Below are 15,497 nucleotides of genomic sequence, written 5' to 3'. Positions count from 1 at the left end.
GTCACTGGAAGAAGTGAAGTGAAGTCGCTCAGGCTTGTCTGATTCTTTGCAACCCCACGGACTGCAGCCTACCAGGCTCCTTGGTCCATGGGATTTTCCAGGCATGAATACTGGAGTGGGTTGCCATTTCCTTCTCCAGGGGATCTTCCCGACCCAGAGATCGAACCCAGGTCTCCCGCATTGTAGACAGACGCTTTACCGTCTGAGCCAACAGGGAAACCCGCCATCACTGGAAAGTCCCGGTAAATCTACCCTCATTGAGGGGCAAACAGCCGACAAGACTCAAAGCTCTGATGCTCCCATAATGATAGCCATTGAACTTCAAATGAATGACTTGTGCAGTATACAAACTGTATCTCAATAAAGCTGTTTAAATATATATTTTTTTAACAAAGAAGAAGAAGAAAAGACGCTCTGCTGACAGGACCATGGGCAGGACTGAGCGATGGCAGCAATGGAGGCATCATGCCCCCTCTTCCCAGCCTCCTGGCTGCTCCCAAAACACTGGGGCCACTTTCTTAGCTCAAGGCCTTGCGTTTGGCTATGCCCTCCTCTGGTGCGTGTACCTCCAGTGACCTGCAGGCTGGCTCCCTCCCTGCTCTACATCTTTGCTCAGAGGTCCCCTTCCTGCTCCCTTATTGAACGCTGGACACAGCTCTGCTCCCCTGTGGCTCTCTTTCCAGCTTTAGAACTCTATTTACCATTTTCTAATACAGAAGACAAAATATTTGTTCTGCTCCTTGTTCATGTCTCTGTCCAAGACACATAAGCTCCATGAGAGCAGGGCTTTCTGTCTGTATTATTACTCTGTCCCCAGCTCCTGGAACCATGCCTGGCACATAGTAGGTGCTTGGTAAATAGTTACTGAATAAGTGGTCACATTATAGTTACTGCTCAGGCTTCTGAGCTGGCAGCTCTCAGAGCCTCTCCCTTGAAGTGCTGCCGGTCAGCTTGCCTCAACGTCCCTCTTGTCACAGCATTTGATGCACAGACATTTTCAGGCGGCCAATTGTTACTTCATCTGTACTAACTGTTGTTGTTCGGTCGCTCTTTTGCGAGCCCATGGACTGTAGCCCACCAGTCTCCTCTGTCCATGGGATTTCCCAGGCAAGAATACTGGAGTGGGTTGCCTTTTCCTCCTCTAGGGGATCTTTCTGAACCAGGGATGGAATCTGCATCTCTTGTGCTTCCTGCACCGGCAGGCAGGTTCTTCACCACTGTGCAACCAATGAAATTGATGAACCCTGCCTTTCTTAGAGCTGTCCTACCGCTTTAAGGACTCTTCCTCATATGTACCTACTGCACTTTCTTTTGCACTTAAAATTTGTTAAGAGGGTGGATCTCTCTTGTTCTTACCACAATTTAAAAGAAAAACAAAGAACTACTCTCTTTTTCTCTTGTTGTTAGGGGCAACCTCAGCCAAAAGGCCTCAGAATTGGATACAAAGTCAAGTTACACAGATGCACTGAAAGTGTTATGTCTCTGTTTAAAATCCTTGCAGATTCTGTTTAAGAGTGTGAAGTTTTAATGTTCTGTTTGATAGGAAGCCACTGGGAGCTGAAGCAGGGCTGTGAGCTGGAGTTCGTTGTTCAGGGAAGTCTGTGTGTAGACACCAAGCAAGTATCTGATGGGAGAGAGGGAGGGGTGAGTCCTCAGAAGGAGACAGAAACAGAGCTGAGAGACATCCTCCTCCAGGGAAGTGAGAGAGGCTGAGTCTGTGTTCTGGTGGCAGAAGGCAGGCATGCCCCTCTTCATTGCAGCTATCTGTGAAGATGCAAGGCAGCCAGGGGAAGCGCACATCTTCCCCTTTATTATTCCAGGAGGCGAAGACAGACATGGGATGAGCACCCTGAAGTCCAGACTGGAGGCTGGAAGATCTTTGTATCAATCTGGTCGGAAGCCCAGGAATATCAGCGCCAGCAGCTAGCTCCAGCTCAGCACCAGGGGGGTGGGGGTGGGACAGTAGGTGGGGAGTCAGGGAGGACGGTTAGGCCAGGTGGTGGCCAACATCACAGAGGATCGGGGCACAAAACTCCCTATCACTTTGTGCAAGGTGGTTCATTATCTGATGGTGTTTGACACAGTGGAAATTCACAGGTTGGTATAGAGCACAGACCTGTCACCTTCAGGCCATACAACCACATAATTGTCACCTTCTGGGCAGCAGCTTTACCTAAGTGTAAATGATCAAGTAACCAACTTTGGGGATTCTCAGGTGGCTCAGAGGTAAAGAATCCGCCTGCCAATGCAGAAACTGTAGAAGACATGGGTTCGATCCCTGGGTTGGGAAGATCCCCTGGAGGAGGAAATGGCAATCCACTCCACTATTCATGCCTGGGAAATCCCATGGACAGAGGAGCCTGGTGGGTTATAGTCCATGGAGTTGCCAAGAGTCTGACACAGGCAATGTACCCATGTACATTGAGCGACTGAGCATGTACGCAATCAACTTTTGTGACCCAGATTTGGAGGGTAACAACTGATGTCCATACAAGCAGGACTGGAGAAAGCACTTTTCTCATTAGAGAAAAGAAATCTCCCAAGAGGAGAGAGGTGGTAATCTTTGATCACGAGGAGAGGAGGGCGAGGAGGGCCAGTTAACCAACCCCACAGCTGGCCCTCCTTCCCCTGAGAAGGGGAACGTGGTCAGACTGGTCCTCACGTAGAAAGGAAAGCTGATCAGGAGAGGGAGCTGACGCCTCCTCCAGGATGTGAGCGGCTGAAGAAACAGGCACAGACAGGAGCAGCAGAGAAAGCGGATGGACACCTGCATCTCTGTGGAGTTTCCCATCAGCTCTTGCTGGAAAAAGGAGCAAGTGTGAAGCAGGAGGGTTTCTGATAGAAGAGGAGCCAGCAAGTGAACTTAATAAAGAAAAAACTAGAAACTTCCAGTGGTCCAGTGGTTAAGACTCCGCACTCCCAGTGCAAGGGATCTAGGATTGATCCCTGGTTGGGGAGCTAAGATCCTGCATGATGCACGGGGGCAACTCAAAAAAAAAAAAAAAAAAAGAAGAAGAAGAAAACTAATTAGGGAGGTTAACACCAAAGGGATGGAAAGACAGTGGCCTATTTGGATCTTAGAGTTCAGTGTTTGTCTAAAAGAAAACCAATGTTTAAGGATACCCACCGAAGGATAAGTGTGTTTGCAAACCCATTTCTGACACAGCATCTTGCCTATAGCAGAGTAGATGCCTGACACGTGGTGGGTGGGAGGCCGCGAACAACAGGTCACAGAGTCATGTAAGAAGGACAACACCTCAGTGTGAGCTCAACCCCAAAAGGCAGACTCAGGCACTGTGTGGGTGAAGCGAGTGGCACTTCCCAACCCTGGCCAAAAGCATCAGAAAACCCCCAAAGTCGGGAAAGGCGACAGAGCTGCTAACTCTCAACCCCATCCCCAGAGAGCATCTTTCATCTCAACATACCCCATCTCAACCTCCTCCCATCACCACCTCCCCCAGGCCTGCTAAGTGTTGCTGATTTCTGCTCCAGAGTTGCCTGCCAATCCGTGCGTTGGCTTCCTCTTCCAAGCACTCCAAGCCCATCGTTTCAGCCCTGGACCAGCTGCCTCTAACAGGTGCTCTGGGCTCTTGGTTTCCTCCCTGAACACCAGAAAAGGGATCTTCTTTAAAAGCTAATCTGGCGCCAATGCAGGAGACACGGGTTCAACCCCTGATTCAGGAAGATCCCACACGCCCTGGAGCAACTAAGCTGTGAGCCACAATTATTGAGCCTGTGCTCCGGAGCCCAGGAGCCGCAACTGCTGAAGCGCCTAGAGTTGGTGCTCTGAGACAAGAGAAGCCACTCCCCACAACTAGAGAGAAGCCCGGGCAGCAATGAAGTCCCATCTCAACCAAAAATAAATTAAAAAAATAAGATTAAAAAAGCTAATCTGGGACCTCTCCCGTGTTTTAGTGGCCAAAACTCTGCACTCCCAACGCAGGGGGCCCAGGTTCAATCCCTGGTCAGGAAACTAGATCCCACACGCTGCACTAAAATTCGTGCAGGCAAATAATTTGTTTTTAACTAATCTGATCATATAGCTTTCCTACATAACCCTTCCCACTGCACTTGGTATACACCCATGCTGTCAGGCCCACGCCTTCCTCTCCACCCTCCCCCACATCACTCTCCATCCCCTGACTGCTGACCTGCAGCCACACTGAGTCCTATCATATTCTAGAATAAGGCAGGCTTTTCTCACCCCAAGGCCTTTGTATATGCAATTCCCTCTGCAGGGAAGGTTGTTTCTGCTCCTCCCATAGTTGGTTCTTCCTCATCATTTATATTCAGGCCAAGTGTCAACTCTCTAGAGAGGCTTTCTCTGATGTGTGTATGCTAAGTCGCTTCAGTTGTGTCAGACTCTGTGCAACCCCATGGACTATAGCCCGCCAGGCTCCTCTGTCCATGGGACTCTCCGGGCAAGACTACTGGAGTGGGTCGCCATTCCCTCCTCCAGGGGATCTTCCTGACCCAGGGATCCAACCCATGTCTCTTATGTCTCCTGTCCTGGCAGGTGGGTTCTTTATCACTAGCGCCACCTAGGAAACCCAGCCCTGCACAAATAAGCTCTCTGCACACCCCACCCCAGGTACTACAGTCTTGGCATCATGTTTGTTTGCTTAAAGCATTTGCCACAATATGCCAGCTATCTAACTGCTCCTGTTATGTCTCCCAAGAGAGAATGGAAGATTCATGAGGGCCTGGACTACCTCTGTTATGTTCCCCGTTACCCTCTGCACATAGTATGGAGCATGACTGAAAGCATCTTTGTTGACCGGAAGACTGTGTCACATACCCATAACACACCCGCCAAAGTGCTGTAGACGGGTATGTGCAGTTCACTAGACCTTCACAACCACCCAGAGGAGTTATTATGCCCGCTTTATGGACGAAGAAGCCCAGTTAGGAGATCAACTTGTAAAGCCAATAAGTGGTGGAGGTGGAATTTACACACAGCTCTGGTGGACTTTTCTCACCATGCGGGGCTGCCTCCCCATCCCTGCCATAGCCAGGAAGGCTCTGGAAGCTCCCAACTGACACCAGGCTCATTACCAGTGAAAAATGGCACTATGTTACCAGATAAAATGTATAATTTTTATCTTTATTTAAACTTGACTTGAGACATCTGATTTAAGGAGGACTCCAAATGACCAAAATATTCAAGTGAAGGTGAAAGTCGCTCAGTCATGTTTGACTCTTTGCGACCCCATGGACTATACAGTCCTTGGAATTCTCCAGGTCAGAATACTGGAGTGGGAAGCCTTTCCCTTCTCCAGGGGATATTCCCAACCCAGGGATTGAACCCAGGTCTCCCGCATTGCAGGCAGATTCTTTACCAGCTGAGCCACAAAGGAAGCCCAATAATAACTGCATAATATCTGCATGATTTAATATTACCACTACGATTGTATTTTGAATTGATAAGCATCAAAGAATTGATGCTTTTGAATTGTGGTGCTCGAGAAGACTCTTGAGAGTCCCTTGGACAGAAAGGAGATCAAACCAGTCAATTCTAAAGGAAATCAACCCTGAATATTCATTGGAAGGACTGAAGCAGAAGCTGAAGCTCCAATACTTTGGCCGCCTGATGCGAAAAGCCAACTCACTGGAAAAGACCCTGATGCTAGGAACGATTGAAGGCAAAAAAGGGGACGACAGAGGATGAGATGGTTGGATGGCATCACTGACTCAGTGAACATGAGTTTGAGGAAACTCTGGGAGATAGTGAAGGATGGAGAAGCCTGCTGTGCTACAGTCCAAGGGGTCGTAAAGAGTCAGACATGACTGAGCGACTGAACAAAAACAACCAGTTTTACAGGTAAATTGGACACAAATCCATCTTTCAGGCTGACTACTGTAATGTTAACCCAGTTATAAAAGAAGAATCAAAGGTGGAGAGATGGCATAGGGAGAAAAAGTGGAAGAGGCTGGTATCTGGCAAGATCCTTGGAAAACTCACCTATTACAACAACAGCAATCTACCTAAGCATCTACTAGCATTAATGGTACAAAGTGGACAGGTGTCACCAAAGGCCACCAGCTGGCCATGATGTCATTAGTAACGTGTGGTCCAATTCTACCGTCACCGACAACAAAATGGCCAGATGCTGCCTGAAGCCCTTGACATTTGTCATGTCAAAATATTCAGAACAACCCTCTGTGGTAAGTACCAATATTATCTCCATTTCAGAAACGAGAAGACTGAGGAACAGAGAGGCTCAGTACCTTGCCTAGGTCACACAGCTGTCAAGCAGCAGGGGGAGTTGCCCCATCTTTCCAGGCTGCTGCCCTGCAAGAACGCACAGCGTCCACGTTGCCAACAAGCCCCTTCCAAGTTCGCAGACTTGGCTGTCCTCTCCAGATGGTGTGGAGCAAGGGGGGATCCCACTGGAGAGTGTCCTACAGGTGCCTGTGAACTTGGTGACACGCAGGGCCCACTGCAGCAGCTTGGGAAGCCGGGGGCCCAGAGGCAAGGACCCAGGAGGCCTGCAGGCCCCAGTGGCCAGGGACCCTCTGCCCCAGCTCCCTTGCTACCACAGATCATACACACTCACATCCTCTGGAGTCAGGAATCTCTGCACTGAGTCCTTTCAGCAACATCTCTGCTTGAATGCTCCCCATGACGGGAAACTCACTACCTCCTGAGACAGTCTCTCCATCTCTGGATGGCTCCTGCTGTTTGAAATGTCTCCCACATGGTGAATCAATAACCATCTCCCTGTAGCTCCCTCCCACTCTTTGGAATGACCATGGTTCTCCTGCTGCTGCTGCTGCTAAATCACTTCAGTCGTGTCCGACTCTGTGCGACCCCATAGACAGCAACCACCAGGCTCCCCCGTCCCTGGGATTCTCCAGGCAAGAACACTGGAGTGGGTTGCCATTTCCTTCTCCAATGCATGAAAGTGAAAAGTGAAAGGGAAGTCGCTCAGTCGTACCCGACTCTTAGCGACCCCATGGACTGGAGCCTACCAGGCTCCTCCGTCCATGGGATTTTCCAGGCAAGAGTACTGGAGTGGGGTGCCATTGCCTTCTCCTATATCCCTTCAAATGCTGGGGTTCACATAGCCTACATCTTCCCCAGGATGAAATGTCCCCCAGTATCCCCCAAGCATCGTGATCTCCAGCGCCTCCTCACCCTGGACCTTTGCCCCAGTCAGAACTCCAGCCCCACTGAAACAAGTTCTGACATGACTGGACACTTGCAGGCTGGTCTGACTGGGGTCTGCCCTGACATCAGCAACCCAGGGTGACAATGTGCTTTGACCAGAGGAGTCCCACCTGGAAAGGGCTTCTTGGGTCACCGGGTGGCCTCCAAAGGCTTCCTGCTGCTGTAGAAACCACTGGTGTCCAAACCAGCCCCTGGGCGCTTGGAGACTATCTGGAGCCGCAGGGGCCAGGAGTGGGGGTGGGGTCGGCGGGCGGGATACCCTGGGCTCTGGACCCCCACCCTCCATGTACCTAGAACACAGCTGCTTCAGCCTGTTTTATAAACGGGGCTTCTGCATTTTGTAAACGCGTTTGAAGCACCAGGGCTCAAGAATGTCTAAAATTGCTGATGCCGGTTAGCCTCTTGGGCACGTGCTGTCTCCCTCATCACGTGTGTGCAAACGCCGCGGCTCAGGCCAGCGCCAAGATAAGGGGACTTTTCCCTGGACTGGGAGACCCAGGCCCCCTGCTCTGCCGCTCCAGGGACACTAGAGACCCAGCTCTGCTCTGCGCACAAGAAGGCCGCGCAAGTGCACACGTGACGGCGGCGGTACGGGCGCGCACACGAGGGCGCAAAGATGCTGCGCCGGGGACTTGGGGATCCGGATGGGCGACGCCCCTTGAGTGTGCGCGGAGGGTGGCCCCCAGCCCCGGGGTGGGGGTGGGGGGACTCACAGGGCAGCGTCTCGGCGCGGCTCTTCTGGATCATTATGCAGAGCTGTAGCACCAGTTGGGGGGCGCTTTCCAGGAAGGTCTCCAGGAGGCGCAGCATGTTAACGTCTGCATATTCGTACATCATAGCCCAGTAGAAGCGTCGCTGGTGTTCCTTCTGCCGCTGGCTCTGAATCCCCAGGTACATGGTGCGGATATACCTGCGAGAGACGGGACAGAACACAGAGAGAGGCATGGGTTGGGGTGGGGGTTCTGGAAGGGCCAGGCCCTCCCGGGCAAACCAGCCGCCCCTCCTTGGTTCTGAGGTCTTCCAGGTGCTTGGACCAGCTCTAGGGGTTCTCCCAGCCCACGAATGAGGTACTGAGGCTTCAGGGTGGGGTCGGGTGGGGTCAGGCCAGGGAAGGGGGCCTGGGCAAGTTGTCTCCTTCCCCACCTCGGTTTGCTCATCTATAAAGTGAGAAATGCAAGAGTGGGACCCAGTGACCTTGCTGCCAAGGAAGTATCACAGGTGAGCTCAGGGGGCAGGTGGGCTCGGTCAAGTTCAGGGTCCCAGGGGGAAAATTTCAGCAGGGTTTTCACCTCTCTGGAGGAGGAAGGAAAGGCATTAGCATTTATGAAATTCCTACTGGGGATCACTGGTGGGCTGCCTGGTGTGGCCTGGGTCCCGGGTGACAGGCTGAAGTATACCCATGTAGGACAGGCAGGCAGGGCTCACAGGCACAGGCTCCAGAGGTGGATGCGGGAGCCACCAGGAGCTGGCCGAGGCTGTTTGACCCCAAAACTCATGTGTGCCCCGCTCCACGCTAGGGGGAGCCTACAGTGGCGCCTCCGTCGAGGTGTGGCCCAGGACTCAGCCACACAAACACATGGACCCCACTCCCTCTAGGAGGGACATAGGGCCAGGGAAGCGTGGGCTCTGTCATCTGCTAATTGTGGGGACCTGGACTCATCACCCCAACTCTGTGTCTGTGTTACTCTTCTTTAACATAAGAGAGTTCCAGCGTTGTGAGGCTGACGGGGAGCTTGGGGAGATAATCCAGCTGCTGGCTGTGGATCCAGGCCCACAGAAGAAAGCCCCCATGCCCGCTGCAGTTCTCCCTAAACTGTAGACGCTTTCTCCAAGCCACAACAAGGGGAGGATGGACGGTATCATCTAAGCCAGACTTGGGAAGATGCCCTGGAGAAGGAAATGGCAACCCACTCCAGTATTCTTGCCTGGGAAATCCCATGGACAGAGGAGCCTGGCGGGCTACAGGCCATAGGGTCGCCAAGAGTCGGACACAACTGAAGCAACTTAGCACACACAGAAGCCAGACTCAGCCAGTGGCCTCTGGGGCCAAGCCCAGCCCAGAGGAGCTGGCAGCGCCAGGACCAAAGCAAGATTCAGAAAGCACAGTGGGCCCAGTTAGGATCAATCGGGGTCATGCAGCATCAATCGGGGTCACAGACAACAGGACAGAATGACACGTGCATCCCTGGCCATCCCCTGGGAATGTGTCTTCTAAACCACCAAGCCAGAATCACAGAGGTTGAGAGAGTGGCTGGCCCCCTACATGGTCCCTGCTGTCCCCAGGCACCCCATCAGGGGCCCACTTGGGGGTCTGTCTCTATCGCCACTGCAGCCTGGTCTCCGCCATCACCCCTCTCTCTTGGATCAGAGCAGAAGCCTCCTAACTGGCCTCCCAGGGCCCACTCTTGCCCCCAGAACAACCCACTCTCTGCCCAGCAGCCAAGGCACTTTGTCAAAATCACAGACGGCCCTCCCTGACTTCCCATCATGCTCAGAAGAAAACCTGTCCCTCGGCTCCTGGGCCTTGCCGGTCCCCCAGCCCCGTCACCGGTTCTCGCCCCAACTTTCTCGTGTCTTGTCTGTCTCTCATGGACACGTGAGCTTGCCTCTGTTCACACCCTCCCTGGGGGAGGGGGGGCTGTGGAAGAAGGAAGACTCCTGTCCCCCAGGGCTGAGGCCCCCTCCAGGACAGCACTGTCACAGCACTGCAAAGGCAGCCTGCTTCCCCAGGTACACCGACTTTCTAAGAGGCTCCCAGAGAAGGGCTCTGTACTCCCCTCCGTGAAGCAACGGGAAAGGTGGGCATTGCCCAGGAAACTCACGTGGATTTTACAGCAGCCCGTGCTTTAGAAGCAGAGGTAAGAAAGCCTACATTTGCAAAATAATACAAAACTACAGTGATGCTCTTATGTAAGTCCAAACTGGTGGGCCTCCTACCTATGGAAAAGACCTCGAAGAAGACCCATCGGGAGGGGGCTGAGAGGGACGCCTTATTTCCTGCATATACACTCCCTGGGGTGAGCGGAGAACAACCCCGCAGGAAACTGCGGGGAGGGAGGCGCTGGTACAGGAATGGTGTCAGGCTGGAGTGAACAGTGCGTGGCTGCCAGCCCCACCAGGCACCACTGCGGGCCAGGCATCTCCCGAAGGGCCTGTCACACCCTGCGGGGCAGCTCTGGTTACCGTCACTTAACACCTGGCGAAACAGAAGCTCTGAAGCAAAGCAAGGCATCGAATCCTTGTCTGCTCCAGGTTCTGTCACTTACTGGCTGCGCCGCTTCCCACGAGTCACTGCCTCCCTCTTGGCCTCTGTCTGTAAGTTCCCAAAATCATGGGACCAGGGGAGAGGCAAAGGGAAGGAGGGGGATGCCCGGGGGTTGCTTGTTGAACCTGACCTGGAAAGCTATGGGGCCACTGAGAGAAAGGGGCAGAGACTGAGAGACACAAGAGATGGCAACAGAGAGAGATGGAGACAGGTGGAGAGACAGGGAGAAAGAAACAGACCCGTACACAGAGGGAAGGGAGACGGACAAAGAGCTCTGGAGGAGACTGAAAGACAAAGGGACAAAGGAGAGGGAAGCTACGTCAGAACTGAGGGCCTGAAGGAGACCGACTAGACGAGGTGACCGTAGCAGCAGGCTGGGCAGGGGAGGCTGCTCTAAGGACGTGTGGTCCCAAGTAGTTGGAAGGGGCTGGGGAGCCGGACTCCAGAACCCCAGGCAGAGAGGACGGTCAGATCAGGTCGGATGGTGGCCTGGGGAGACAGAGCAGGAGGGGTCGAGGGTGCCCTGGTGAAGGAGCTGAAGCAGGGCTTCGAGTCCAGAGGCTCCGCACGGGCACCCAGAATAGCCATGTGGCCGGGAGAGCCCTGGTGCCATGGGTCTCCCAGGTTGGATATAGTCTCTCTGCTCCTAAACTCCTCTCTGCTCAGATGTGGCAGCTGCAGGGCACAGTGCTGGGGGCCACAGACTCCCTCAGGGGCAGACCACAAAGCTCTACTTTCTCAGGTCTACTCTCTCAGACCACAGCCTCTGCCTCCCCCAGCCTCACAAGTGGGCCCAATGTGGGGATGATTATGTCTCATAACCCAAGCCTATCTATGCATTCAGGTCCCCAGGCGAGGTAACACCAACACTCAGGTTCGCCCAGGTCAGCCTCGCCAGGGCAAAGGGAGCTCTTGGTCTGCCATTCCACGCCCCTTTTCCCCAAGCCACTAGCCCCTCTGTTCAGCATGGCCAGCGAAATGGAAGACAACGAGCCCAGAACACGTTGCTTCAACCATAACATCTGCCAGAGAAACCAAGCTTGCCTCTATGGTAACATCCAAGATATGGGAAGAGATGAAGGTAGGAGTGGGCAGAACCGGAGCCACTCCCCACCCATAAGCAGACAGATGCTTGAAGCCCAGTGTGCACTGGGATCAAGTCTGAGACCAAAACTGGTTATCATGCCTCTTGGGACACCAGCTCACATAGCCTGCCACCTGGAGTAGGAGCTACATCAGAGTTCAGTTCAAAATTCCCAATCAAGGGTCTTCCACCCAATTCTCTGGCTCCTGCACCCTCCTCTTCTGTCCTCAAGTCCCGGGGTCCCTGGTAGACCTTATAGAATCCAGAGTGGGGTCTTGATGACCTCTGCGGAAGCCCAGCCAGCAGCCTCTTCTTGCTAAGCTGTCACCCCTGTGCAAAGACAGCCATGGCCCATGGCCACTAGGTGGCGCCAGACCCTAAGCCACGCAGGAAGGCTGCTCCTCCGCGCCGTGATCTCATTCCCAGCCGGCGGCCTCCCAAGGCCTGCACCTTTCAATGTGGCAGCATCGGGGTGCAAGGGGGCATCTGGCCAGGCCGAGGGCAGTCCCAGATGTGCCATGTCCCCACGAGAAAGCATCTGCAGGAGACACAAGGTGGGCTGCTGCTCCCTCGCCTTCTCCCTCTCCTTGGCAGGTTCCAGAAATCTCACCTCCCCTAGAAAGGTGGTTTGGGAGGAAAAACATCCAACTCTCCTCCTCCTGACTGGCTTCCACCTGGATTCTGTGTCACCTGCTGTCACACTATTTCTCTCCTAAGAACATTGGATCATGAAAGGCACGGATCTAAAGGCAGGCAGGCAGCTGTCCTGTGGAGTGAGGACTCAGGAAACCTGTGTCTGGTGTGAGGTCTGCAGGGCTGCTCGACCTTGGGCAGTTCACCCATCTCAGAGGGGCAGGCCGAAGGATCGCTAAGCCGAAGGATCCTTTTATTAACTCCCTCTTTCTCTGGCCGAGCCTCTTGACAAGTAACACCCAGTGTTTGTGTGGCCCTCATATGTGCCTGGCACTGCTGTGAGCATTTTGTATTTATTAACTTAATCCTTGCAACAGATAAATAAGGTGGATGCAATATTACCCCCTCTTTAACAGATGGTAAACTGAAGTGCCAGGGTTACGAAATGTGCTTCGGTTTACCCAGCTCAGTAAGGGGTTGAGGAGGGCCGTAAGCCCAGAAGTCTGCTCTGGAGCCAGTGCTCGGAGTTCCCACCCACACAGCTCTATGAGGTAGACCAGTTGTCTCCTTCCTTCTGCCCTTAGTGCAACTTGCTTGCTTTTACTACAGGGGAAAATCATGGTTTGCCCCTAACACCTGGGTTCTTTTTCAGTTCTGTTCCTGGCTGTGTTGCCTTGGGGAACATCTCCTACCCTCATGGAGCCTCAGTGTTCTCATCTATGCAATGCTTGGCCCAGAGGAGGACCCTAGGACATGGTGAACGAATGGATGCATGTTATCGTGGTCCCCTTAGAGGGCCTCAGGGGACTCAGATGAGGCAATGCCTGTGAGAACAGACGGGAGACCAGAGGCCAAGGATGGCACCTATTACTGACCCCCACAGAGGGTTCTCCTGTCTTCCCTTCAGTCTATTCTCCTTATTCCCCTTCCAAAGCTATCTCCTCCCCTTACTTCATAAACCACAGAACTGTTTAAAGTTCCTTATGCCTCCAGGAGAACTCTCTAGTTCTCTGAGCACATTTTCACCTCTTACAGTACACTCTGAAGGAGACATATTTGTCATCTTTTCCTCTTTGGTTCATCAGAGACTCAGAGAGGCCGAGTGATTTCCCCAAAGTCACACAGCAAGTCAGGACTGAGGTACATCAGAGGTCTTGGCCAACTTATGTTGCTGCACTGGCAGTTAATTAAGGGAAGCTGGAAGCGAGAGGCTGAATAATTTCACCTGTCTGGACCTACAGTGCCCTGCTGTTTCTTATGACACATTGTAAAGTCTCTATTGTGGACAGAAACTCACCCTCAAAGTCCCAGACAGGGCGAAACCTAGGTTTGGGGGCACCTGAAGCTTTGGAAATCTCTAATAGAAAAACAAAGTCTACGAAACACTGGAAGTAGAAATACTGACAGCATCAATTCTATACACTTTTTTTCCCAGAAAAATAAAAGAGGAGAGAACACTTCTGTGTTCACTTTATGAGGTCAGCATTACTCTATCAAAGTCAGACACATACCACACAAGAAAATAAAACTACAGACAATATCTCTTATGAAAGTGAAAGTGTTAATCACACAGTTGTGTCCAGCTCTTTGCAACCCCATGGACTATAGCCTGCCAGGCTCCTCTGTCCATGGAATTCTCCAGGCAAGAACACTGGAGTGGGTAGCCATTCCCTTCTCCAGGGGATCATCCCAATCCAGGGATAGAACCTGGGTCTTGTGCATTGCAGGCAGATTCTTTACTGTCTGAGCCATCAAGGAAGCCCCATCCCTTATAAACACAGATGCAAATACCTTTAACGAAATACTAGCAAATCAAATTCAGTGATATATGGAAAGAATAGTATTTGATATCCAACTGGAGTATATTTGGGGAATGTAAGGCTTATTCTGTATTCAGAAATCAATTACTGCAATTAATGATATTAACAGGTAAAACCACACACTACATTAACTGATGCAGAAAGAAAGCATTTGACAGAATTCAACATCCACTGATGATTTTTTAAAAAAACTCTCAGCAAACCAGAAATAGAAAAGAGCTTTCTTAACCCGACATAGATGAAAGACATCTATAAAAATTAATAGTTAATATCACACTTACTGATATAAAGACTGAAGATCTTAAGATCAGGAACAAGGCAGTAATGTCTACACTCACCATTTCTATTTAACATCATACTAGAAGTCCTGGTCAGTACAATAAGTCAGGGGAAAGAAATAAGATTATACAAACTGCAAGGAAAGGGACTTCCCTGATGGTCCAGCAGTTGAGAATCTGCCTTCCGATGCAGGGGATGCGGTTCGATACCTGGTCAGGTAACTAAGATTCCACCTGCTGTGAGGCAACTGAGCCCCCAAGCCACAACTGTGACCTGATGCAGCCAAAAATAATCAATCAATTAAAAAAAATTTTTTTTTTAATTTGCAAGAAAGAAGTAAAATTGTCCCTATTTGTAAATGATATGACTATCTGGATAAAATCCCCAGGAATAAAAACAAAGTTCACAGAACTAATTACCAAGTTTAGCAAAGTCTCATGATACAGGGAAGACAGAGGAAGGAGCCTGAAGTGCGGCAGTCCGTGGAGCTGCAAAGAGTCTCACCCGACTTAGCGACTGAGCAACAACAACGCAATACAAGGTCATCGTATGGAAACTGAACGTATCTCTATAGACTACTAATGCACAATTGGGAATTGAAATAAAAAAAAAACCACATACCACTTAAACGAGTTCCCTTAGGGGAAGGCAGGACAGGGGAAGGGGATTAAGAGGGACAGATTATGAGGCATTGAATACATGAGTCACAGGGATGAACGCAGAGCACAGGAAATACTGTCAGTACGTCGTAGTAACTTTGTTCAGAGTATAATCTACAAAGACGTCAGATTATTCTGCTGCACCCCTGAAGCTAGTATAATACTGTAAGTGACTTATACATCAATTTAAAAAACTTTTATATTTTTGTACTATTTAAACACAAGCAGCCCATGCCTCTGGGGGCATGTTGACCCTCGTCCTGGGTGGGCGTGGAGCACTGTCTCACAGGCACACACACACCACCACCACCACCAAGAACGCTCCACACAAACACCACACACTCATGCACGCCGCACTCACAGTGTGGACACACCGCCACGTGTGTACATGCCAACCACGCGTGAAGTTCACGCACCCTCACAGCCACATGCATGTCCTATGCAGCAAGACACACACGCACACGTCGCCGCGCACCGGAACACGCTGCACGAGTTCAGGTCCTCGAGTGTACAGACCCCCGGAGCCCATGATCATATCCTGGTGTCAACAGGCTCCAACCTGGGATCCCTGAGGGGGAGGGTCCCT

General features: G+C 51.7%; 1 protein-coding gene across 1 annotated transcript in view; it reads right to left on the bottom strand.

Moving 5' to 3' along the window:
* The window catches only part of XKR6 (XK related 6), a 265,990-nt gene that overhangs the window by 7,842 nt on the left and 242,651 nt on the right, over window positions 1-15,497 (bottom strand). The window contains 1 exon segment of the mRNA XM_070376017.1: window positions 7,885-8,081. Within this exon segment, the coding sequence (XP_070232118.1) occupies window positions 7,885-8,081 (197 nt within the window).

This window comes from Bos mutus, chromosome 8, assembly GCF_027580195.1.
Source record: "Bos mutus isolate GX-2022 chromosome 8, NWIPB_WYAK_1.1, whole genome shotgun sequence".
Classification (NCBI taxonomy): Eukaryota; Metazoa; Chordata; class Mammalia; order Artiodactyla; family Bovidae; genus Bos; species Bos mutus.
The sequence above is the reverse complement of the archived record's forward strand: the minus strand, read 5'-3'. Positions and strand labels throughout refer to the sequence as shown.